General features: G+C 45.5%; 1 protein-coding gene across 3 annotated transcripts; it reads right to left on the bottom strand.

Annotated features, from left to right (window-relative positions):
• Positions 1–2,106: 2,106 nt before the first annotated feature.
• Gip (gastric inhibitory polypeptide) lies at positions 2,107–10,253 on the bottom strand. Of its 3 annotated transcripts, NM_019630.4 has the most exons (6): positions 10,180–10,253; positions 9,369–9,476; positions 6,293–6,439; positions 4,203–4,292; positions 3,478–3,579; positions 2,107–2,231 (listed from the first exon to the last, which is right to left on the bottom strand). In NM_019630.4, exons 2-6 carry the CDS (start codon positions 9,452–9,454, stop codon positions 2,222–2,224), a joined length of 435 nt encoding a protein of 144 aa, NP_062604.1. In that variant the 5' UTR covers positions 9,455–9,476; positions 10,180–10,253; the 3' UTR covers positions 2,107–2,221. The 3 variants fall into 3 exon arrangements, with proteins under 3 accessions (NP_062604.1, XP_006247239.1, XP_038941176.1); XM_006247177.5 differs by lacking the exon at positions 10,180–10,253 and having other exon boundaries at positions 9,369–9,691; XM_039085248.1 differs by lacking the exons at positions 2,107–2,231; positions 10,180–10,253 and having other exon boundaries at positions 3,429–3,579; positions 9,369–9,665.
• Positions 10,254–24,452: the final 14,199 nt, after the last annotated feature.

The raw sequence follows: 24,452 nt of genomic DNA, 5'->3' as shown, positions 1-24,452 counted from the left end.
AATAAAATATATGATAAAAATTTAATTCCAAATTTCTCCTTTTGTTTTGTTGTTTTTGCTTTTAAGACAGAGTTTCTCTGTAGTTCTGGAACATGGCTTATAGACTAGGTTGGCTGTGAACTCAGAGATCCACTTGCCTCTGATGATGGGATTAAAGGAATGCACCATGCCAGGAAGTGGTGACACACACCTTTACTCCCTACTCTAGGGAGGCAGAGGGAGGCAGATGTCAGATCTCTTTGGTTCAAGGCCAGCCTACTCTACAGAGCAAGTCCCAGGACAGCCTGGGATACACAGAGAAACCCTGTCTCAAAAACATCAACAAGAACAAAGGGCATGCTTCACTCCAGGATTCTCTCCCTTCTTTCCTTCCTCCCTTCCTCCCTTCTTCTTCTTCCTTCTTTCCTTCTTCCTTCCTTCCTTCCTTCCTTCCTTCCTTCCTTTCTTTCTTTTTTAGACAAAGTCTAACCATGTAGCCCTTGCTGGCCTTGAACTCACTATGTAAGCCAGGCTGGCTTACAAACTCCAAGAGGTCCACTTGCCTCAGGTTCCGGAGCGCTGGGGTTAAAGATGTGTGCTGCCATCTTTATTTTATTTTTTTATTTTGTTTTGAGACAATGTCCCACTACATGGTCCTAACTCCAACTGTGAAGTCCAGGCTGCTCAAACTCAGCAATCTTCCTGCCTCGTCTTCCCTACCACCCTCTGAGGCCTCAGTCCTGCCTCCTCAGTCTCCCGCTGTACTTTCCTCTGCTCCTCTTCTCATTTATTGACATAGGTTTCATTTGGTTTGGTTTTTTTTTTTTTTAAAGATTTATTCATTTATTATATATAAGTACACTGTAGCTGTCTTCAGATACACCAGAAGAGGGCATCAGATCTCTTTACAGATGGTTGTGAGCCACCATGTGGTTGCTGGGAATTGAACTCAGGACCTCTGGAAGAGCAGTCGGTGCTCTTAACCACTGAGCCATCTCTCCAGCCCTTGGTTTTTTTTTTTTTTTTTAATGTATATGAGTGCACTGTAGCTATCCTCACACACACCAGAAGAGGGCATCAGATCCCATTACAGATGATTGTGAGCCACCATGTGGTTGCTGGGATTTGAACTCAGGACCTCTGGAAGAGCAGTCAGTGCTCTTAACCTCTGAGCCATCTCTCCAGCCCCTGACAGTTTTTTTTTTTTCTTTTTTTCAGAGCTGAGGACTGAACCCAGTGCCTGTGCTTACTAGGCAAGTGCTCTACCACTGAGCTAAATCCCCAATCCCCCCCCCCCCCCCCCGACAGTTTTTTAATTGACGTAAAATGTATGTGTGTCTGTGTGGATATACAGAAGTGTGGATGTGTGCCCTCTTTGGCTAGAAGCAGATTTTGTGTCTCCTGGGGTTACAGGCCATTGTGAGCCACTGGATGAAGATTCTGGGAACCGAATTCTGGTCCTCTCATTCTTACCACCGAGCAGCTTCTCCAATCTACTTATTCACTGTTTTGCCCTCCCAGGCTCAGCTTAAATGGCATTTTCTTACGCCATTCCATCTAGAAAAGACTTTCCTGTCTTTCTCCATGACTCAGGGCTGTACTGTGATTAGTAGTGTGTCTGTGTGCTAAAAGACAAAGGCTTGCTGCCCATGCCATAGCACATACATGTTCTTCCAGCTACTTGAAAGGTTCATGTAGTTGAAGATCCTTCTCCTTTTGTGTTTATTTGCTTGGTTTTGAGACATTAGGACAGTCTCATGTGGCCAAGTCTGTCCTTGAACTCCTGATCCTCCTGCCTTTCCCCTCCTCAACACTGGTATCATAGGCTTGTGACGTCACACTTCATTAGCGTGCAGGCCTGCCTGCCATTGTGTTCGTGTGCTTCATTGTTATATAGAGTGAGTCAGTCAGAATTCCTCTGGTCTGTGTTGGTTCCCGTATGGTTGTAAGATTCATAGAGGAATAGCTGGATGTGTCCCTTTTCCTTGGGTGGCATGGACACCCAAGATACACACACACACACACACACACACACACACACACACACACACACACACACACACACAGAGCCATGCCCTGTGAGTGCTCAGCTGACATTTGAATGAGTTTTCACAATGGACACCAAGGTTTACTTCAGCTCAAGGCTTTATTGGTTTGGTTCTCTCAGAGACTTTGGACCAGGGCAGAAGCAGGATCTGAGCAAGCTAAGGTCAGAGTCCAGTCCTGCTCCGGGGTAGGTCGGTCACTGGGACCTGAAGAGGGGGAGACACGAGAAGAGAGGATTGAAGGGAGTTACCAACTTGGAGTCAGCTCAGCAAGGTTGTCCTGCTGTCCAGGTATAGATAAACCACTCCTACCTGCAAATGACCTTTGTCAATGATTGATTAGTAGTCAAAATCCTTCACAAAAGTACCAAGACAACACCCCACCTCCCAACACAGATGTGTCCTCTCAACTGGCTTGATCATGTTCTGTGTGTGTGTGTGTGTGTGTGTGTGTGTGTGTGTGTGTGTGTGTGTGTGTCTGCCTGCCTGCCTGTCTGTGTATATGTCTGTGTGTGTGTATGTATATGTCTGTGTGTCTGTGTCTGTGTGAATGTCTGTGTGTACATACATATACATATATATGCATGTATCTGTGCATGTGTGTGCACATGCATATGTGTACAGACCACAGGTTGATATCCACTCTAATTTTTTTAAAGATTTATTTCCTTTTATTTTTTTATTTTTTTTTTTGGAGCTGGGGACCGAACCCAGGGCCTTGCGCTTCCTAGGTAAGCGCTCTACCACTGAGCTAAATCCCCAGCCCCTATTTCCTTTTATTTTATGTGTTTGTATGTTTTGCCCACATGTATGTACAATATGCATACAATGCCTGTGGAAGCCCAAAGAGAATCCTCTGGGACCAGAGCTATGTGTGGCTGTTAACCATCGAATAGCTGCTGGGAACAGAACCCAGGTCCTCTGGAAGAACAGCATGTGCTTAATCACTGAACCATCTCTCCAGCCTTTGCCCACTTTTTTTAAGACAGGGTTTTATTATTTTCTCTTGATGTCTTGGAACTCACTCTATAGACCTGGCCAGCTTAAATCACAGGGATCTGACTCTGCCTCCTAAGTGCTGGGATTAAAGGTGTGTGCCACCATGTCAGGCCCAGCAAGCACTTTACTCACTGAGCTCTCTCTCTCCAAATCTCCTCTCCCTCTTTACCTTCTGGAAAGCACCCAGATGCTTCCTCTACCCCTCCCCAGATGTCTGGGTGTGTTTGAGTTTCTGTGTTTTCCTGGGTCACTCCTCAGTATCTAGACGCTCTCTCTGGAGCAGAACCTAGCTGATGGCTGTTGGGACGAACAGTGGTTATAGAGCAGAACCATGGGAAGTTGCCCTGGCCCAAGTGTCATGAGGGAAAGCTGAGAACAGAGGGGGCAGCTAGGTGAGAAGACAGAGAGCCTGAACTAACAAGCGAACAACAGCCCACGACCCCGAGCTCCCCACCTCAGTCGACAGAGCTCTGCTTGGTCCGCCATCCAGGCCAGTAGCTCTTGAATCAGAAGGTCCCTCAGCACATCTTCATCACTGAGGCTCTTGGGCAAAGAGCTGCAAAGGAGACAGATTGCAGGAGCCAGAATGCTTTGTTTGCAGACAGAGCCGCACTCTGTAACCCTGGCTAGCTCAGAACTTGCTATGTAAGTTCTGCCTTGCTATGTAAGGGCTGCCTCTGTCTGACTCTGGAGTGCTGGGATTAAAGCATATGCTGGGAGCTAGGGAGCTGACATAACTTGCTGCCTCTGGGTTAGTTCCACTCTCAGATCCTGAGACTCCTCTGTGCAGGGCCTACCCAGAGAATACAGGGTCCACAATCCAGGCAAAACCAAACACAACGTTGCAGTGAGGTAGCTCACCAACTCACTTTAGAGAAGTCTGTGAGACTACATCCCACTGACCCCAGAGAGAACTTGCCCGAGCCTCACACTCATTACTTCATAGAGTAGGTGATCTCAGGGGTCTGGCTTTGGGAGGATGCCAAGGTCTCCCAGTGGTCTCCCAGACCTCAGGGGGTCCTCCAGGACTACTCACTGGCACCCTTCTTAAGCTCGTAGAGAAAGGGGTGCCTACTGTGGGGTCCCTGCCTCTACAGGCTGAAAGAAAGAGAGAGCAGTGAAAGCACTGTCAGGAGGCTGTTCCCCCTCCCCCCACCCCACCCCCCACAGTGGACTCACCTCCCCTGTGCCTCTTTCTCCTCGTTTCTCTGAGATTGTCCTGCCAGCTCCAAAGCCCGGGCCTCTCTCTGGGTGAGGTTGTGTTTCCAGCTGGAGAAATGAAGACCGTTCAAGAATGAGTTGGGCTGGAGGGAACAACTGAATTTTCCTTGTGCAGGGGCACTGGAATCTTCAATACCCCTTCCTGTACTCACACCCCGACACCCCCAGCACTGCCTGTATTCAGTCTCCTCCTTCACTGATAGCTCTTCAGAATCCACCAGACTAACCAAACAGCAGTGAACAAGACTTAGCACAGGTTGGGAGAGGCACAGTGGTGGTTTATTTCCAGTCTGAAGTAGCCACCACCAAGTAGGCAACCCGCTCCTCCTGCCTTCATCTGCGGACCTCGGTAGCTGGTCTTTCCCTACTTTGTGGGTTCTTCCACCCTCCTCCACCTCTTTTATTCCATCCTTTCAACCCCCTAAAGACATGAGAGAAGAAAAGGATAGAGAAGAGAAGATTGATGTTATCTTTAGACTACTTCCTGCTGATTAGGGCCATTGAGTTCTTGGGGCAAATTTGATCTTCGCCATCAGGTTATCTAATTTCTTCTTTCTTCTTTACACAGGACTACATACACAGGACTATCGAAACCAACAGCAACCAACAACAGACAATCAATAAGTCCTCCCCCCTCCCCCCCCAAAAAAACCCTCTGGAGCCTTAGCATTATATACCCTCTGAAAAGTCCCCAGAATTCCAAACATCACATAGTAACAGAAAACATCTGTTGCTAGCAAAATCACATCCCTCCTACAGCACAAGGCAAATCATAGTCAGCTGCTGTGAACAGTCGGAAGTTGGCCCATATTCCACACCATGTTCTTATAAAATTTCTACGTTTTTCAAGCAAATCAAAATAGCAAAATTATCACTACAACTCTCCTTAGAAGTAAAGGATGGAGGCCTGGAGAGATGGCTCAGTGGTTAAGAGCACTTCCTACGGGGCTGGGGATTTAGCTCAGTGGTAGAGCGCTTACCTAGGAAGCGCAAGGCCCTGGGTTCGGTCCCCAGCTCCGAAAAAAAGAACCAAAAAAAAAAAAAAGAGCACTTCCTACTCTTCTAGAGGTCTCAGGTTCAGTTTACAGCACCCACATGGCAGCTTGTTGCAGTGGTAAAAAAAAATCGGCATGAAAGGTTCCTACTAGTATCACTCTGCGCTACTCTCGCAGGCTCTCTGACCCGGGCTGCCCCCAAGTACTCTCTGACCCAGGCAGTTTGCGGGCTGTTCTAGTATGGCACCTTGCCACTCTGGTCTCTAGTATTAGTTCCAGCACCCATGGGGCCAAATGGAACTAAACATAATTTATCTCTAATTAGTATCTCTCCTGGTGGCTCTCTGCTAGCCTCGAACTCTCCCAGCTACCCAGTAAAGTCAGGGCTCTAGAAGTCCAGCATGGGCTGGCCTATCACATCTCCCTGCCAGTGTCTCTGCTTACATTCCCAACAACCCAGTAAAATCATGACTCAATAAACTGTAATTTATCAATCAGATTTGTATGTTAAATTCTCAATCCACAATACATCCTCACAATGAACTCACAACCAATTGATAAGGATAAAAACCGCCCACCTAGATAAGATAAATTTGCCTACAGAAATCCATCCCAACTACCTTGACAATTCAAGAGCACCAGGATCTGGGTCATCCTTCTTCTTGATTCTCCTGCTTCTCTTTCTCTCCTGCTTCTCCCTCTCCTTCTAAAACCTCTGTTCCTGCCCCTTCACCTGCATAATGACATCAACCTACAGCAGCTCACAACTGTCTATAACTCCTGTACACTCTTTCACAGACATGATGCCAAGTCACCAACGCACATAAAATAAAACAAGAGTAAGGATGGGGGGGAGGGGGAAAAAAAAGAGTAAGGATGGGACAACTCATCCTGTGTCCAGTCTGCCTCAGAGCCCTGGTCATGACCATTTACGTTCCTCATGCTCACTTATTGAAAGGTATCTGTGGAGTTGTGCACCTCACAGACCATGTGGTCACCTGGGAGAGGATGTGAGCATAGAGTTTGGCATGGGGACAGGAGGGAGCTACATACTCATTCTTCTTCCCCTTCTGGGCCAGAAGCCAGTTCACAAAGTCTTGTTGGCGGATCTTGTCCATGGCGATGCTGTAATCACTGATGAAAGTCCCCTCTGCATACCTTGGGCCTCGTGGTCGGGGGCCAGCAAATTTAGCATGGGATCTGAGAGGTGAGAGACAGATACCAGGGTACCAGTGAAGGGAAGGTCGGAGAAATCACATTGGTTGATTCAGTCCTTGGGTTCGTAGTCAATCACAATAGAGTGAATTCAGCTGGGCCTGAGAGTGCATGGCTGTAATCCCAGCACTTGGAATGAAGAGGCAGGAGGATCACTGGAAGTTCAGGGCTAGATGCCAGCTCAAAAATAATAATGATGAAATAGTAACAATGTCACTCAGGAGGCACAGGCAGGTGGATCTCTGTGAGTTCAAGGCCAACCTTGACAGACAGACATAGAAAGGACAGCCAGAGCTACATAGAAAGACAATGTCTCAAAAACATAATAACAACAATAACAGGGTTGGAGAGATGGCTCAGTGGTTAAGAGCACTGATTGCGTCCCCAGCTCCAGGAAAAAAAAAAAAAAAGGCACTGGTTGCTCTTTCAGAGGTCCTGAGTTCAATTCCCAGCAACTACATGATGGCTCACAACCATCTGTAATGGGATCTGATGCCCTTTCCGATACAGTTACAGTGTATTCATATACATAAAATAAATCTTAAAAAATAAATAAAAAATTATTACTAATAATTAGTAACAATTGCTAATAATGTTACCAATAGTATATTAGTACTACTAGTAGTAGTAGTAGTAGTAAGAGTGAGCTCAAGGACTGCTGAGACGGGCAAACAAAGGGGTTTGCTGCCAAGCCTGACAACCTGAGCTCCATCCCCAGGACTCACATGATGGAAGGCGAGACATCTGCTTCCTACAAGCTCCATCCCAAAGAAAGAAAAAACAAAGGAACTGAGTGCCAGATGTGGCAGCACCTGATGTGATCTCAGTGCCTAGGAGATGGAGGCAGGAGGATGTCAAGTTCTGCTGCTTACATTTTATTGCTACTATGGAGGGCTTCCCATGCTGCAGTGCATGTGGAGGCCCATCCGCCTTGTCATGAGTTCTGTGGGTTGAACTTGGGCTGTCAGACTTGCGTGTGACTTAACCATCTCACTGGCCCCAGATGCCAAAGATTTAAACTACCCCTGCGGGGTTGGGGATTTGGCTCAGTGGTAGAGTGCTTGCCTAGCAACCGCAAGGCCCTGGGTTCAGTCCTCAGCTCTGAAAAAAAGAAAAATAAAATAAAATAAACTACCTCTGCTGCATAAACAGACTTTGTCTCTGTAACAACACCAACAATGACAGTACTTGGTGAGGTCACAGAGAGGTCTTACTTTGTGTGACTCAAGGACTGTATAAGCCTCTTCGGTTTGTACTGGGGAATGAACCCTGTGCCTTGTGCACATTGGCCATGTGTCTTACCACTGAGAGAAATCCCCAATCTATATGAGCCTTTTTTTTTTTTTTAATTATTTTTATTTATGTGAGTACACTGTTGCTGACTTCAGACACACCAGAAGAGGGCATCGGATCCCATTACAGATGGTTGTGAGCCACCATGTGGTTGCTGGGATTTGAACTCAGGACCTTTGGAAGAGCAGTCAGTGCTCTTAACCCCTGAGCCATCTCTCCAGCCCGAGCCTTTTTTTAGTACATAAAATTATCCTGCCATGGCCAGGAGACTGGTCCCTATTTGTGTTCTCTCTCTCTCTCTCTCTCTCTCTCTCTCTCTCTCTCGTGTGTGTGTGTGTGTGTGTGTGTGTGTGTGTGTGTGTGTGTGTGTTGCTGGGATCAAATTTTACAGCTCCCTGTCCCCATGAAGAGAACAAGGTCCCACCCAATATACAGGACAGATGCAGGATTCACTTGGTCAGTTTGGGTCCAGGTTTCTGGGAAGGGGGCATTGTTTGTCTGTTGTTTTAGTTCTAGGGATGGAACCTATGGGTCTCATGCACGGGAGGCAAGGGCTGTACCGCAGAGAAGTGTTCCCCAGTCCCAACTCTCTGGGATTTGTTGTTTTGTTGTTTTTGATTGGTTTTTGGTAAGGTTCTGGGAGGCAAGGTCTCCCTGACTGGCCGCTGTGTAGCTGAAGTTCACCATAAACTCCTGATCTTCCTGCTGTCTTGCCCCAGTGCTGGGATAAAGGCAGTAGCACAACGGCTCCCTGAGTGTCCATTCTTTATTGAGAGAGGGTCTCACTATGTGGCCCCGGCTGACCTGGAACTCAGCATCTCTGCCTCTGTCTCCAGAGTGCAGGAAAAAATGGAACACAGTGTGCTATGGTTCATGGGATTTGAGGTTTTTGTCCTTGGCATCCAACAGGACCTGTCTCTCCTTGTAAGTGCTTGTGCTTCTGATGGCTTTCCTGTTTCACATGTGCCAACTTTGCATGGTACGTGGCTTGTCCTCGAATCTTAGAAAGATCAGTTCTATATTGACAAGTTTCTGCCTTGGTTCCCGGACACAGTATCAGTGCCTTCAGTCTTGTAATGTAGCCTAGGTTAGCCTCAAACTTTCAAAACTCCTGCCTCCACCTTCCAAGTGCTGGGGTCACCGAGTGAGCTTCATGCTCAGCATTGCCCGGTCCTGTAGTTGTCTGATTCTGGTCCACAGAACTCTGTAATAATCTATGTGGTTCTTTTCTATGCCTGCCTTAGTCCATGCTCTCACTGAAGGCCAGAGGCCCCCTGTGGATCTTGGTTCACGTGTAATCTGACCTGTGCCTGGTGCTCAGGAAGTTCCTATGAGATCTGAGGGAATGCACCCGTGTAACAGTGATGCCTCTCAGCTACCAAAACGTCCTTCCACAGACCTAGCTAACCACAGTTTCTTTCTCTTCTACAGTGGTTCTTAATAAATAATTCTCTAATTCTGTCCTCATGGCACGCTCAGGCTGCAGACAGGCTGTCCTTCTTACCATCCCTCCTCTCAGTCCGGAGTGCCTCCCTTTGTTACCACCGCTATTCCAAGACAGCTTGTATTCCAGCACCTGTCCCAGCCCCGCCCTCCCCCCCACCTCCCCCGCAACTCCTACCGGAACTCAACCTCTTCTTTTTCTCCCAGCCCGACAGCCAGGAACAGGAGCACCAGCAGCAGAGAGCAGGTCTTCAAAGCCACCATCTTCCTAGATTGTGTCCCCGAGCTGAGAAGGAAAAGGGGCAGTATTATACCAAGGGGGGATCCAGGAGCCCCCCTGGTGCTGGGGCTTGAGCGGGTGCTGAGAGCTGGGGTGGGGCAGGAACAGTCAAGAGTTTTGGGCATTCCATGAAATGAAGAGAAGGAACATGGAGCCTTGACCCAGAGCTGATCCTGCTCTGTAGATTTGGAGTGGGGTGGGATGGAAGGTCTGGGAAGAAGAAAGCCGCAAAGGCCTGGGTGGTGGGAACGCCCTTCCTGGCTCCTTACCAGACATCACAGGGATAGGATTTAGCAAGATTATCCCGTCAAGCCCTAAGTTCATAGCAGCCCACCTTCCTGCTTACAACTAAGTGTTACTCAGCCATCATATCCTTCCCCTAAAAGAAAATCACACCCGAAAACCATCCTGTTACACACGTCCCTTCTCACAATGAACTATCTCGACTCTTCCTAAAATCTTCCTAAAGTTTGCTCTGAACTTCTTCAGGGGTGTGGACCCATTACAGTATTTAGGAGAGATAGCGAGTAGTGAGAAACCTTGCTCCAGATTCCTGACGACCAGAGCTAGCCCAAGGCAGTGAAACCTGGTCTCCTAAGAATTTCTTTGTACTGTCTTCTGGATTCCCCTGGAGACAAGGAGAGAGTGAGGAGCCAGGAGACCCACTTCCTCCTGGGCTAGCCCGGGCCTATCCCATCTTCTTTCTTACCCAACAGCTCTTCTTAGCTCTTCCAGGAGGGCAGGATGAGGTCCCTTCCTCCTACCTGTTGGTTCTCAGGATCTTGCTTCAAGACCCTGTGTTAGCTTCCTTATATCCACACACCACAGGGTGCTGATTAACCTGAAAACCTCTTATCTTTGAAGCTCAAGCCCACTGCTCCTGCCCAGTGAACCCCATTATACACCTAATCACTTTCCCCTTTGCTCTGGGCCTGTGCTAATGGGTGATTAACATTTGGGTATCTGCAGTGTTATCTGGGACCTGCCCGGTGGTAGGCTGAGCACCCCCTTCTCCCTCCCCTCTTTTTTTCTGGGCACAGGGCCGGCTGTTCTTCCCCCTACTTCCTGTTGGATTCTGTGGGTACAAAGGGTTGCCTTGGTGAGGGTCAACTCGGGTGGCACTCTCTGAGGGAAGGGGCACCCCCACAAAGCTGTAGGTGACTTCTGAGGGAACAGAAGGGATCTGGGATCTGAATCCCAGATGTGGATGTTAACTGATAATGGTGGCACTCCGGAAGTGATGCTGCCTGAGGTAGGTGTCTTGAGAGTTCCTAGTGACTAGGAACTTAGAGTTTATAGTCACATGGTTTCCCACTTGGGGCAATATGAATGGGATGACAGGGCACATTTATGTGTTGGAGGCTCAAGAAAGAAAGGTATAGCTTCCTCCACAAAGATATATATATATATATCATATATATATTATATGTATATATATTATATATATATATCTTTATTTAGGTGTTTTCCAGACAGGGTTTTTTGTTTGTTTGTTTGTTTTTGTTTTGTTTTGTTTTGTTTCCGGAGCTGGGGACCGAACCCAGGGCCTTGAGCTTCCTAGGCAAACGCTCTACCACTGAGCTAAATCCCCAACCCCACAATAAGTGCTCTTAAACACTGAACCAACTCTCCAGCCATAAGATATTTATTTACTTATTTATTTATTTATCTATCTATTTATTTATTTCTCTCTTTCTTTCTTTGGTAAGTAGCCCAGGCTGGTCTCAAATTGATGTTGTCCTTGAACCTCTGATCTTCCCTCTACTTCATAAGGACTGAGATTGTGCAGTGCTAGGGACTGAACTCCGGGTTTCGGACATGCTAGGTAAGCATGCTCCCAGTTGTTACATCCTTAGTAGGTCCATATAACGATTTATAAGCCAATCATGGTGGAGTTTGCCTGTTCTCAGAAGGTTGAGGAAGGGACTGGAGAGATGGCTCAGTGGTTAAGAGCACTGACTGCTCTTCCAGAGGTCCTGAGTTTAACTCCCAGCAACCACATGGTGGCTCACAACCATCTGTAGCAGAATCCAGCAATGCCCTCTTCTATGTGTCTGAAGAGAGCAACAGTGTACTCACATAAAATAAATAAATCTTTAAATAAAGAAAACCCTCTGTTTATCAATTTTAATGCACCAACGAAAAGAAATATCAAGGGGTTGGAGAGGTGGCTCAACGATTAAGAGTGCTTGTTGCTTTTGTGCAGGACCCAGGTTTGGTTCCAAGCGCTCACTCACATGGCAGCCCACAGCCATCTGTAACTCCAGTTTCAGGGAATCTCATGTCCTCTTCTGTGGCCCACTGCATGTCCATGCACACAGTACACACATCAACGCATACACACAAAACACTCATATACATAAAACAATCTGTAGAAAGAAATTTTAAAATATTTTTAAAAGCTGGGCTTTGGGGCGCTGGAGAGATGGCTCAGCGGTTAAGAGCACCGACTGCTCTTCCAGAGGTTATGAGTTCAATCCCCAGCAACCACATGGTGGCTCTCTGTAAAGAGACCCGATGCCCTCTTCTGGTGTATCTGAAGACAGCTACAGTGTACTTATATATAATAAATGAATAAATCTTAAAAAAATAATAAAATAAAAGGCTAAATAGTAAACTATGTTATATATATTGGGGTTGGGGATTTAGCTCAGTGGTAGAGCGCTTGCCTAGCAAGCGCAAGGCCCTGGGTTCGGGCCCCAGCTCCGAAAAAAAAAAAAAAAAAAAAGAAGAAAAGCTGGGCTTTGGTGGTGGCACACGCCTTTAATAATCTCGGCACTTGGGAGGCAGAGGCAGGAGGATTTCTGGGTTTATGGCTAGCCTGGTCTACAGAGCAAGGTTTGGGACAGCCAGGGTTGCACAGAGAAACCCTATCTCAAAAAAAAAAGGGGGGGGTTGGGGATTTAGCTCAGTGGTAGAACCAAGCGCAAGGCCCTGGGTTCGGTCCCCAGCTCCGAAAAAAGAAAAAAGAAAAAAAAAAACCCAAAAAACAACAACAACAAAAATTTGTAAAGAGAAAAATCAAGAGCCTGACTCAGAAGACTCGACTTAAATAGCAAATGCCCTCACAACATCGTAAGTCTAACCCAAACACAACTCTGCTCGAAAACAGAAACAAAAAATAGATATGAAAACCAAGCCCCTCTTCAACACCAAAGCTGTGATCCTGTCACCACGCCGTCCCAGGCCCTTTGGAGGTTACTTCATCCTTCTGAGCTCTGAGTCAGGGACTCTATCCCTTATCAATCTGAAGGCTCTCTAGGAGGAGCCATGACACTGGGATCACATCCTCTCAGCTTAGTGAGGTTTCTTGGGGTTTGAGGCTGTCTCCCTCTCAGTCCAGAGATCCTTGAAAAGCTTTATTTGCCTTTCCTTTTAAGATATGGCTCGGACCACAGGGTTCAGACTCCATCTTTGGCAGTCCTGGGAGGCCTTTTTCTTGGTTCCTTCCTTCCCTCCTTTCATCCTGGCCTTTGGAACCCTTAACCCAGTAAGCTCACATCCTGCCTATAGCCCCAGGGCCTAATGGAGGTCACTTTGCTACTCTGGCAACCTCAGTGGAAGATCTCCTATGGAGTTAAGTGTCCTTGTGGGATGAGAGGTCGCTGGACTGGAAAGACTGCTCACTTCTGCCTCCTGGAAACCTAGTCCACCTACTCAGCCATCACTTAACATCTAGACAGCCTTCTTCCCTGGGAGACAGCTGTGCCTTGCATCTCCCAGCTACCAGAACGTGGAAGATTAGATGTCCGGACAGATTTACCTTCCAGAGGGGAGGCAGGGGCTGCTTGAGATCTTGCACGCTACTCAGTAAGTAGGTTTGTGAAGTTTGTATCAAAGCTGGGCACTCCTGTCTGATGTGGTACCACAAACCAGGAGAGACCATTCTCTGGGCTGTAGAATCTGGTGCCAAGGCAATGTCAAGGAAGGCTCTGTGGTAAGTCCCTAAGACCATAAGAGCCTCTCTGGGTCCTCTGTGTTCCGAGATGGTGTCTTCCCTCCCTTTCTACCAGCCTCTGGAGCCATCTCCCGGTTGCCCCTTGATTTCTTTGTTGTTGCTATTTTTTTTAATTATTATTGTTTGTTTACCTGAGATAGGATGCTGTCTGGAGCCTTAGCTGGTCTGGAACTCCCTATTTAAACCAAGTTAGCTTCAAACTTGTAGTAATTCTCCTGCCTCAGCCTTCTTCATGCTGGCAATACAGGAGTGTGTTCCTATGTCCATTGTCTGTCTGCTTGCTTATTTGAGACAGAGCCTTAGATAGCCCAGGCTGACCTCAAACTAACTGGTTTGCTTGTATAACTGAAAATGACTTTGCCTTCCAGGCTCTCTGCTGCTACCACCCAAGTGTCTGGATTATAGGGAAGCCCTACCATACCCGGTTTTATTGTTTTGTTTTTCTTTTTGTTTGTTTGGTTTCATTCTGTTTGAGAAAGGGTCTTACTCTGTAGCTGAGACTCTCCTGAAATTCACTATGTAGCCCAGGCTGGCCACCTCTAACCCACAGAAATCCTCTAGCCTCCCTCCATGCTGGAATTACAGGAACTAGTAACTGGCTTGTTTGGTTTTGGGGAGAGAGTTTTGTTTTGCAGTTCAGGATGGCCTCCAACATCTGGACCTCCTACCTCAGTCTCTCAAGTGCTGGGATTGTAGGCATGTGACACCATCAAAAGGCTGCCCTTGTCAAGAAGTGGTCCTGTGCCTAGAACTGGGCAAGTCAAAGACAAGGTGTCCTGGGCTCTGGGAAGGGCAGGTGGTGGGCTGGAGTTTGGAGTTGGAGGGAGCAACAAAGCCAAGAGAAGAGAGCCAGTAAAGACCAGAGATAATCCAGGCACCCCATGAGTCCCCAAAGGTCCCCTTGGGAGGGAAGAAAGCAGAGAAACTGATCCTGGGAAGGGCCTGAAGGTTGCAAAGCTAGGGTAGAACTTTCCTTTTCACTGGGGTGCTGGGGATCAAACCCGGGACTCTGCAAATATTAACTAAGTACACAGTCCACCGCTTGCACACCCTTAGCACAGGCCTGCGGACTTGATTAAGCATAGCAGACCACACCAAAAGGAGCAGAGCTCTGACGCTCAGAGTCCTGTGTGCTTTCAGGCGGGGGTGAGGGTGGGGAGGTGGGGGGAGGATGGGGGGGGGAGGAGTCAGAAGGGAGCACAGTCCCCTTCTGCCTGTTTCACTACAGAAAAGTTTTGGTTGTGAGGGGTCAAAGGACACAGTCAATGTGAGTCAGGAGGACACCCTAATTGGCCCTAAACGTGGAGAGAACGCGTAGCCCAGGTGATAGAGAACCCTGAAAATTAAAGGTTCAAGATGAGGCAGAGAGAAGCTGGTGTGGTGGGTGGGTTGTCCCTGTGATACTTGCAAGGCTGAGGGAGGAGAGCTGCTTGTTTGAGGCTAGCCTAGACATAAATCGAGTTCCAGGCTAGCCTGGACTACAGTGTGAATCTCTCCCCGCCCCACCCCTCCACACACACACTCACAAGGAAGTGGGGAGGGGAGAGATGGAGCCAGGGAGGTGGCGTTCACTGTGGTGTGAAGCAGGCTCTCACTTCCTGGCCCCTCCTGGATTCTGAGTTGGAACAGGAGCTTTCTCTCAGGAGAAAACAGGAGTTTTCTCTCAGGGCATTTTCTGGCTCTTCTAGCCCCTACCGGTGACTCACCACCACCTCCCCCTACAGACCCTGCAGACATTCCAGGCCCAGCGTGCCTCAGTGGCAGGCTGACTCAGAGCAGGCCTTCCCTGCCTTGGCCTCTGCTTCTGAAGTTCTCTTCTCGCCAAACTCCATGGCTGACTCAGAAAGCCACAGCCCTCTCCCATCCCTCTTCCACCTCCTGCAGAGCTGGGAACCGGAGGTAACACAGTGTCTGGTCATGCAGCCTGCTTACCTTGATTCCGAGAAGGACGTCCTCCCTAGTTTCTTCCCAGTGCTAGGGGACAACCACCAACACATTTGGTTCCCTACCCTACTGTCCAACTAAGATGGCTCTTCAAAACAGAACGGACTACCTTCACCGCCTGCCCTGGCCATCTGGTATAATGAATTGGCTTCCCTATCCCATCTCAGCTGGGCATGCGGCTCACGGACAGCCTGCTTCTCTAGTGGGAATGAGGGCCCACATGTGATCTTTAGTACTATATAACCTGGGTGTTTTATCTATCATGCTGGCCCACCACTATAAACATGAGTTAGAGGTCATTCTTAGCTAGATAGAGAGTTGTGAGGCTAACCCTGGTCTATATGAGACAGTCTCTCAAAAAGTACAACAAAACAAGCAAAAACAAACCACAAACCCCAAACAATAATAAAAAACAACCGCTCAACAACAAAATTTACTCCCCAGTAGCTCACAAACAGCTTCTAGCTCCAGGGGAGTTGAGCAACTCTTCTGACCTCTGTGGGCTTCTCGCCCACCACACACACACATACACACACACACACACACACACACACACACACACACACACACACACACACACACACACTGTCTCTTTCTCTCTCTCTCACACACACACACACTCATACATACACAGTCACACACACACTCATACACACACACACACACTCACACACTCATACATACACAGTCACACACACACTCATATACACACACAGTCACACACACACACACACACACACTATTTATTTAATTTAATTTTGAAACAGTGTCTCACTTTGCAATTCTCTTGGCTGGGAACTTGCTATGTAAACCAGATTGACTTCACACAGTTCTGTCTACCTCTGCTTCTTGAGAGCTCAGATTAAAGGTGTATGTCTCCATGCATAGCATTATTGGTTTTGTTGTTCTTTGTTTTTCCCAAGACAGGGTTTCTCTGTGTAGCCCTGGCTGTCCTGGAGCTCACTCTGTAGACCAGGCAGGCTACGAACTCAGAAAGATCCACCTGCCTCTGTCTCCTGAGTGCTGGGATTAAAGATGTGTACCATCACACCAAGCTACATTTTAAATTTTCATTTATTTATTTATTTGTGTGGGGAGGGGCACATACATGCCACAGCATGTGAAAGTCTGAGTAGAACTTTCAGAAGTGAGTTTTCCTTCCATTGTGTGGGTCCTGGTGTTTGAACTCAGGTCCTCAGGCTTGGAGGCAAGCACCCTTTGAGCTACTACTACTCTCTCTTGCCTTTCCCCAGTAGGATGTTGCTGTTGTGGTTTACTTTTAAAACATAAAAATATAGGCTGGAGAGACTCAGTGGTTAAGAGCACTGATTGCTCTTCCTAGAGGTCCTGAGTTCAATTCCCAGCAACCACATGGTGGCTCACCACCATCTGTAATGGGATCTGATACCTTCTTCTGGTGTGTTTGAAGAAAGTGACAGTGTATTAATATAAATAAATAAATCTTTTCTTTTTTCTTTTCTTTTTTTTGGAGCTGGGGACCGAACCCAGGGCCTTGCGCGTGCTAGGCAAATGCTCTACCACTGAGCTAAATCCCCAACCCCAATAAATAAATCTTTAAAAAAATAACCTGGGGGGCTGGGGATTTAGCTCAGTGGTAGAGAGCTTACCTAGGAAGCACAAGGCCCTGGGTTCGGTCCCCAGCTCCGAAAAAAAGAACCAAAAAAATAAATAAATAAATAACCTGGGCAGTGGTGGGTGGAGCACACATTTTTAATAGAAACAATCATATAGTCCACTTCATGGTTAACTGCCGTATTGTGGAAAGTTCTTTGCATTGTCTTCCTCAGAAAATGCTACAAAGGGAGAACTGGTTCTGGGTTACAGTTTAGAAATCATACCCCAGAGCCACCAAATGCTAGGCGGGGAAAAGGCAAAAGGTGTGCTGGAAGCTATAGGGGAACCCCTAGGCTGCTCACAGGACTGAGACTCCTGCTCCTACAAGAGAAGGCTGGAGAGGCAAGTTTCCTTTTCTCTTTTTTCTCACAGCCCTGGCTGTCCCGGAATTCCCTATGTAGACTAATGTGTCTTGGAACTCACAGAGATCCACAGGCCTCTCCATCCTGAGTGCTGGGATTAAAGGTACGTGCCACCGTATCAGGGTCCTGTGAGCGAATTTCAGTGTCTTTGCTTTTGGTGGGATTTTGCAATTTGTATAGAGTAGAAGTCCTGTGTGGCCACCGAGTCCTTCATTATTGCTTGATCAATGGGATTTTTCGATAGGTAACATTTTTCAAACCACAGGGCTCATGGAGATATGACAGAGGGTCTGTGTGGTGAAAGTAATGTAAACCACTCACTTAGAGGAGATGATGTGGTTTCCAGTGTGTTCTAGAATGTGACTCCCCTCCAGCAAGAAACCCCAGGACTGATGAGGGAGACTTTGGGGCTTCATCTCCAGACAACTACAGTGAATCTAATAAGAGGCTCAGGATTTGAGAGGAGAGATGTGCGTGCCTGCAGGAGCCAGGACACAGGAGCCACATGGGAGTCTGGCTGTCTGTTCCTCTGTTGTTTGTCCTGTGGACTGTAAGTTTCAGGGCACACCATCTCATTTTACTATGAAGAAGACATGTATAATTAATCAGACCGTTAGCTAAAGTCAGGCCACATCCGGGATTGATCTGGGGAGCTGCAGTTAACCTTCAGCTCTGGGTGCTAATGGAAGACGTTCTGGTGGCATCAAATCTTGGGCCAGCAAAAGATCCTAAGCAACTCCTGATTTGGTTTATGAGCAAGTTCTTAGATGGTTCATTTGAATATTCATTTGGCATGTTAATAGTTGACTGCAAAAGTCCAGTGGATTCCATCCGGACATCTTGAAAACTATGAAAAGGAAGGAGAGAGACGCACACAGAGAAAGAAGATTAATGAGCAATATTCCTAAAGGGAATTATCAGAGGTCTTAGTTCAGTGTTTCAGTCACCCTCCACTGCTGTAATTTCAGCCCCTCCGTCTCCCTCTGTCCAGGGTCTCACATTACCCAGGTTGCCTTCAAACCTAAACTTAACAGTAAACAGCCGAGAGAATGAACTTGAATTCCTGAACCTCCTATCGCCATTGTGTTGGGATCGCAAACATGCTGACCCTGGGTTCTCTTATGAAAGATCTTTAATATATAAGAGATAATATATAAAGTGAACCTAGTTCCCTGGAAGAAATAGTAACCTGTGCATAGTTACCACACAACCTCAGTCTTTTTGAAGTGCCCCATCTGTCTTTCCACGATCAACCCTGATTGGCTCTGCACAGTGGGATCAAGCACATTCTGCACTTGGGTGTCTAGCGCTCTTCTTTTCTTTGCTTCACTTCTTCTGGATGTATAGCTAAGCAATTTACTGCTTAGTTTTATGCATTCTTGAACTTATAGAATTAGAACCATTATGCGTGTAATTCCTCACTTCCAGAGCTTTGGGTCATGGTGGGAGTCAGCCACAGTGGTGCATGTCACTTCTTATGCTGTCACTGCTCATGGCTACCCCATGGTGTGGTTATGCTGAACTTCAGGGGATTCTAGTTTTGTTATGACAAATGCTATACTAAATATTATTTTATGAAAACTTTTTTTTTTTTCCGGAGCTGGGGACCGAACCCAGGGATTTGTGCTTCCTAGGCAAGCGCTCTACCACTGAGCTAAATCCCCAACCCCCATGAAAACTTTTTATTATATTTCTTTATTGTGGGCATGTGTCCATGTGCAGATGAGTGTGTGGGTGCTTGTACCTATAGAAGTTGGTTCTCTGGGCTGGAGAGATGGCTCAGTGGTGGAGAGCACTGACTGCTCTTCCAGAGGTCCTGAGTTCAAATCCCAGCAACCACATGGTGGCTCACAACCATCTGTAATGGGACCTGATTACCTCTTCTGGTGTGTCTGAAGACAACTACAGCATACTTATATATAATAAATAAATAAATCTTTAAAAAAAATTGGTTCTCTCTTCTTACTGTAGGGGATTGAACTCAGACTCTTGTCGACAAGCATCTTCCCCTTTGGGACATTCTACTGTCCCTGCCAAATAGAGACATATCACAGCATGCCCTGCTTTTTTTTTTTTTTTTTTTTTTTTTTGGTTCTTTTTTTCGGAGCTGGGGACCGAACCCAGGGCTTTGCGCTTCCTAGGTAAGTGCTCTACCACTGAGCTAAATCCCCAGCCCCATGCCCTGCTTTTAAAGGGTCTTTTATTTTCCTCCCTCCTCCCTCTCTTTTTGCCTCCCTTCCTTCTTTCCACCGTACAGTCCTGGCTGTCCTGGAACTAGATATGTTGACCACATTGGCCAGGAACTCACGGGGATCTGTCTGCCTCTACTTCTATATCCCAAGGACACACACCACCTGGCTAAAAAGTGTCCCTGGTTGTTTTAAAATTGTTCTTTTCAAAATTATTCAATAGGTTAAAAATTCTTTCATACAACCAAGTTGAGTGTAGGTTGCCATTTCACAGTATTTTTGATTGTTGTTTGTTTTTGTATGTTTTTGAGACAGGTTCTTTCTACATAGCCTTGGCTGTCCTGGAAAACTCACTAAGTAGACCAGGCTGGCCTTGAACTCACAGAGATATGACTGTCTCTGTCTCCTGAATGCTGGGGTTAAAGGTGCCCTATTTTATTCTGCTCCTCCTAGTAGTGATTATTAGAATTCTTTTTAAGGGGTTGGGGATTTAGCTCAGTGGTAGAGCGCTTGCCTAGGAAGCGCAAGGCCCTGGGTTCGGTCCCCAGCTCCGAAAAAAAGAACCAAAAAAAAAAAAAAAAGAATTCTTTTTAAAACCCACTTCTACTTTCATGACCTGCTTAATTTTAAGTTTAATTTATATCACTATAGAAGCTGTTTTCCTGCCTTCCCCTACGTCTTGGTGGCAGAACCGATAGCTTGAATATTCAGTTAACCACCATCTAACAGGAGCAAGGAGGGAACCCCAGAGGGTTTGGGGAATCACCGGAGAAGAGAAGCTCTTTCAAAGTGACAGTTTTGAGTGACGTAACTAAATAAAGCACCTTTATCTGGTTAATGGGGTCTGAGTGACGCTCCCTGAAGGGAGAGCTAAGATGGCTCTTAGCAGAAAGCATTAGAAGAGTTTTTCTTTGAGATTGCTACCCTGCCTGTTTGGTCCCAGGGGAACCCGGCACAGCAAGGGACTGGGCAAGCCGCTGGTGGGGCTGCCTGCCTACCCGAAACCTTGGGTGGAGACAGAGCCTCGGGCTATTTGACTCAACTCTGGAACGGGGCTCAGGCGTTGGTACTCGCAGCCCAGGATTGCCATGAATGCAGAGCTGGGGTATTAGAGGTCCAGAGGTGCCCCTCGGTTGCTATTCTTCGAGGAGACCAATTATCCTCTTCAGTGTGGTTGTGCTGTGTTATTATTTATTTAAAAAGAAAAAAAAAGCCCATCTGTCCAAAGCAGCATCTTATCTAATCACACTGTGCTCACCTCTTCTCAGAGAGAATCACATTCATTCCATGTATTTTTGGTGACGTCTGTCAGCAATGTGTTAAAAGTCCCTGGGTGATACATTATCTTTGTTCTCAAAGACTTTTCAACATAACCAATAACAAAATTAATCTTAAGCGTCACAAGACAGGGAACAACCTTACAAAGATGTCAAAATGTCCGGTGACTGTTCTTCAGTGTTGGGCATGTAGGGGTGAAGGAGTTCTGGGGTCTGTTACCCTAGAGTTCCCCTAAAATAAATAAATAAAAAAAATAAAAAAAAGCACCTTTCCCATTTTGGTGTGTGAACTAATTCAAGCATTTCTGCGTCTTCTGTGGTACCAGAGATAACAGTTGGAATGCTAACAAGTGGGAGAGGAAAGGGAAGGGGGAGAAAAAGAAGTGTGGATAAGCATATTGATTAAGGGGGGGAGAGACAAAAGTTGAGGGGCAGAGGGGGCGGCGGCACAAAAAACGGGCAAAGAGGGCAACAAAGGAAAAGGAAAAACTGAAAAGAGGGTAAAGGTAAGGGGGGAGGGGGAGAGGAATTGACTGTCGGGAGCAGGAAGAAAAATGGAGGAACAAAAGGAGAAGGGTAGGAAGGGAAAGGGGAGGGGGGAGGGGCGGGGAGGAAGAGGAAGGGAAGGGGAGCAGAAGCTTCATTTGAAAGCAATTCAAAATCAACTCTGATATCTGTCTCCTATCATACTTTATAAACACATTGCAGGCGTGAGAGGGTAAAAGATAACTTTGTCACAAAAATGTTGGAACAAATATTTTCATGTTATGTTCAAAGAATGGAAATTGTAGCTGTCCTAATAAAATATTAAAAAAAAAAAATCTGGGGCGTTTCTGGGACAGGTAGATGAATGAAAAAAAAATTCCTGAATTAACTGCTCAAAACCACGGATCCTATCCTGGTTTGGTCAAGCAAGCAGTGTAAAAATCAAAACAAAACACTGAAGGTTGGATCTTTTCTATTTATGAAAATGGTTTGTACATGGAAACAGAGTAAAGTGTTTTTCAATGACTTCCCCCCCTCAGCCTGTGTGTGTGTGTGTGTGTGTGTGTGTGTGATGAAATACTAGTGAAATAATCTATGTACTAATTTTTAAGTTAAAAACTAAAAACCAACAGCAACATTTTCCTCTTAAGAACTTGAGGGGGGAAATTTGAGGGAGCTCCTGGGGGTGGGGTGGAGAATATTTACAAGTAACAGTAGGAAATCAATTAATCCTAATAAGAATAAAAGATGCAAATGAAAAGAATTTACTTTTTAGCTAGGAAAATGTTGCCTTAAAAATGCAGATGTTGGGAAGCTGGGCTTGAGTCAACTTTGTCTGGTTTGGCATCCTAAAGCATTCATTTCCACTCAAGATACTTTTAAATACTCAGAAGATATTCTGCTTTCAAGTACAAAAGGTTTCCTTACGACCTCCACGTGAGATAATGTCTAGGTGTGGACTCCCCCTTCTCGGAGATTGCTTTCTTTGGAGCAAGAGCATTTGTCTCTCCTGGAACCGTGCAGTTTCCTACAAGTGAAGCCAGGGCTCTTTGCATTCTGTGCTCCAGGGCACCAAACTGCTCATTATCTTTGACCAAATGACTTTGGAGTAAACCAGAAAACGCAGAAGCAGCAGGCAAACGAAGAAAGGCTTTGACTATTTTACCTCTAAGAAAGTGAGTAGGGTTGTTTTATTATCAAAATGGATGTGGAAACATGTATCTTTAAAAAGTTACTAGCATAAAGTCTTTCCTTGACTAATTCTGAGTCAAAAAAAATTTAAGGTTTTGTCACACAAACTGACTCAGCAAAACAAGTAATTGTTCTTAAAGTCCCCCTTCTCCCCTTCAGTCAGTCCTACCTTTGGGATTAAAAAGCATCCCTTTAAAAAGTTTGAAACACTTTTGACTGTTGTTTTGAATGAAGAAAATGCTCTTTTCTGCTTTTGACCCTCTTACATTTCATGAGATATCCTAAACACATAATTATCCTTATTTATTTGACAGGAGAAAATGCTGCCTGTCCTTTAAAACTGGGACTAATTTACACTTTCTCCAAGTTTACAGGCATTTAAAAGGAACCACACTTCAAACTGCAGGAAGAGAGAAAACATCCCAAGGCAGTAACAACAATAAAACAGGCAAACAACAACAAAAATAAACAACATAAAACTCAGACCAAAAAAACCTCAACACGTCCAGGAACTCTGAAGTCAAAGCTGTCAGGAAATGTTTTACTTTTTTTTTGTATCTCATAGCAACCATGATGATTATACCAAAATTAACTATGATTTATTAGAAAACACAAAATATTCTATTTTAATATATCTCCATAACAGCTTTCTATTTTTTCTCTTTTTGTGTGTGTCCTCTCTGATAGGACATATCAAAATTTTAAGATATAAATCACCAGTAAATGTTAGATTAAACTGCAGTGTGTATATTGGGGAGTCATCCAAAGCAGTTAATACAAAAGCAGAAAGAACTTTAGGAACAAAAATATCTTTCCTGCATTATTCTTCCCTCCTGCATTACTTATACAAGTTTTTAAAAAGTATTATCTTATTTGTGGAACAGCAATAAATGATTTGCTCCTTTAGCCTAAAGAAAACACAGGGTTGGGAAAACTTAAGGCAGCATAACCAGCTGTCATGGTGCAGCAGGCAGAAAAACAAGGTATAGAAAGATAAAGTAGAAAATGATGACAAACTGAAAAACACTTGAAAATAAGTTGAATTTTTATCTTTGTGCAATGATAGAATTTTCTTTCTTTTTTTTTTTTTGGAATTGCTTTTCAATTTTCAACTTTGTGAAAAGTGGTTTTATTCTTTCACATTTTTTTCCCTTTGCATGTTCAGACTGAAAGAATATGGACAGAATTCTCTCTTTAAAATGGAACCACTTTCAGTGTTTCAAAGTTAGAGGGGAGCTGACCAAACACTTAGGTGGGAGAGAAATGGAAGAGAAGATTAAAGCAAGTCGTAACTGAGAGTATTATTATCACATAATAAATAAATTGTTAGAGAATCTCTCCTTCAGATAATTTTTTTTTACACAATTGTTTTGTTACTTTTTTTGTCCTCCATTATTTATCTTCGGATTTTTAACTCATAACTCATACACATTTACTGTGAAGATTCATTTTTTCCTAAAAAGAACAGTATAAATCTTTAATATCAAAACCAAAGCAAAACACTAATAAAGGGAACTGAAATGTCTGCTGTCCTCTCCTACATTGACCTAGGAATTTGAGTTCTAACAAGAAATAACCCCTCTGGCGGGTTCACTTTAGTATTGGGCAGAATATTCATAGCAGAATGAAGCATCAGGCACTTATCATGTAGTTCCCCCAGCCCCTAAGCTCAACAGCCTTGTCACTGAGGCAAAACTCATGTGGGGGTTTCAAAACTGCACCTCACCCCAGCCATCTCTATCTACTTTGCCTCCTTAAAAACTTCTGCAGATCCCTGACTGTCAACACAGAAGCCCTGTTTCGTGGGGGGAGGGGATGATGGAGAGAGGATTAGAATTTAGTGAAACAGCTTTTAAAAGAATCAGTGTGACGAGAAATAATTGGTACTTTGTTAATGAAATAATTTTAAGATTTAAGGAACAGACTGTGCAAGTACTCTA

Source organism: Rattus norvegicus, chromosome 10, assembly GCF_036323735.1.
Source record: "Rattus norvegicus strain BN/NHsdMcwi chromosome 10, GRCr8, whole genome shotgun sequence".
NCBI classification, from domain to species: domain Eukaryota; kingdom Metazoa; phylum Chordata; class Mammalia; order Rodentia; family Muridae; genus Rattus; species Rattus norvegicus.
Note: the sequence above shows the minus strand (reverse complement) of the source record. Positions and strands in the feature narration are given on the sequence as shown.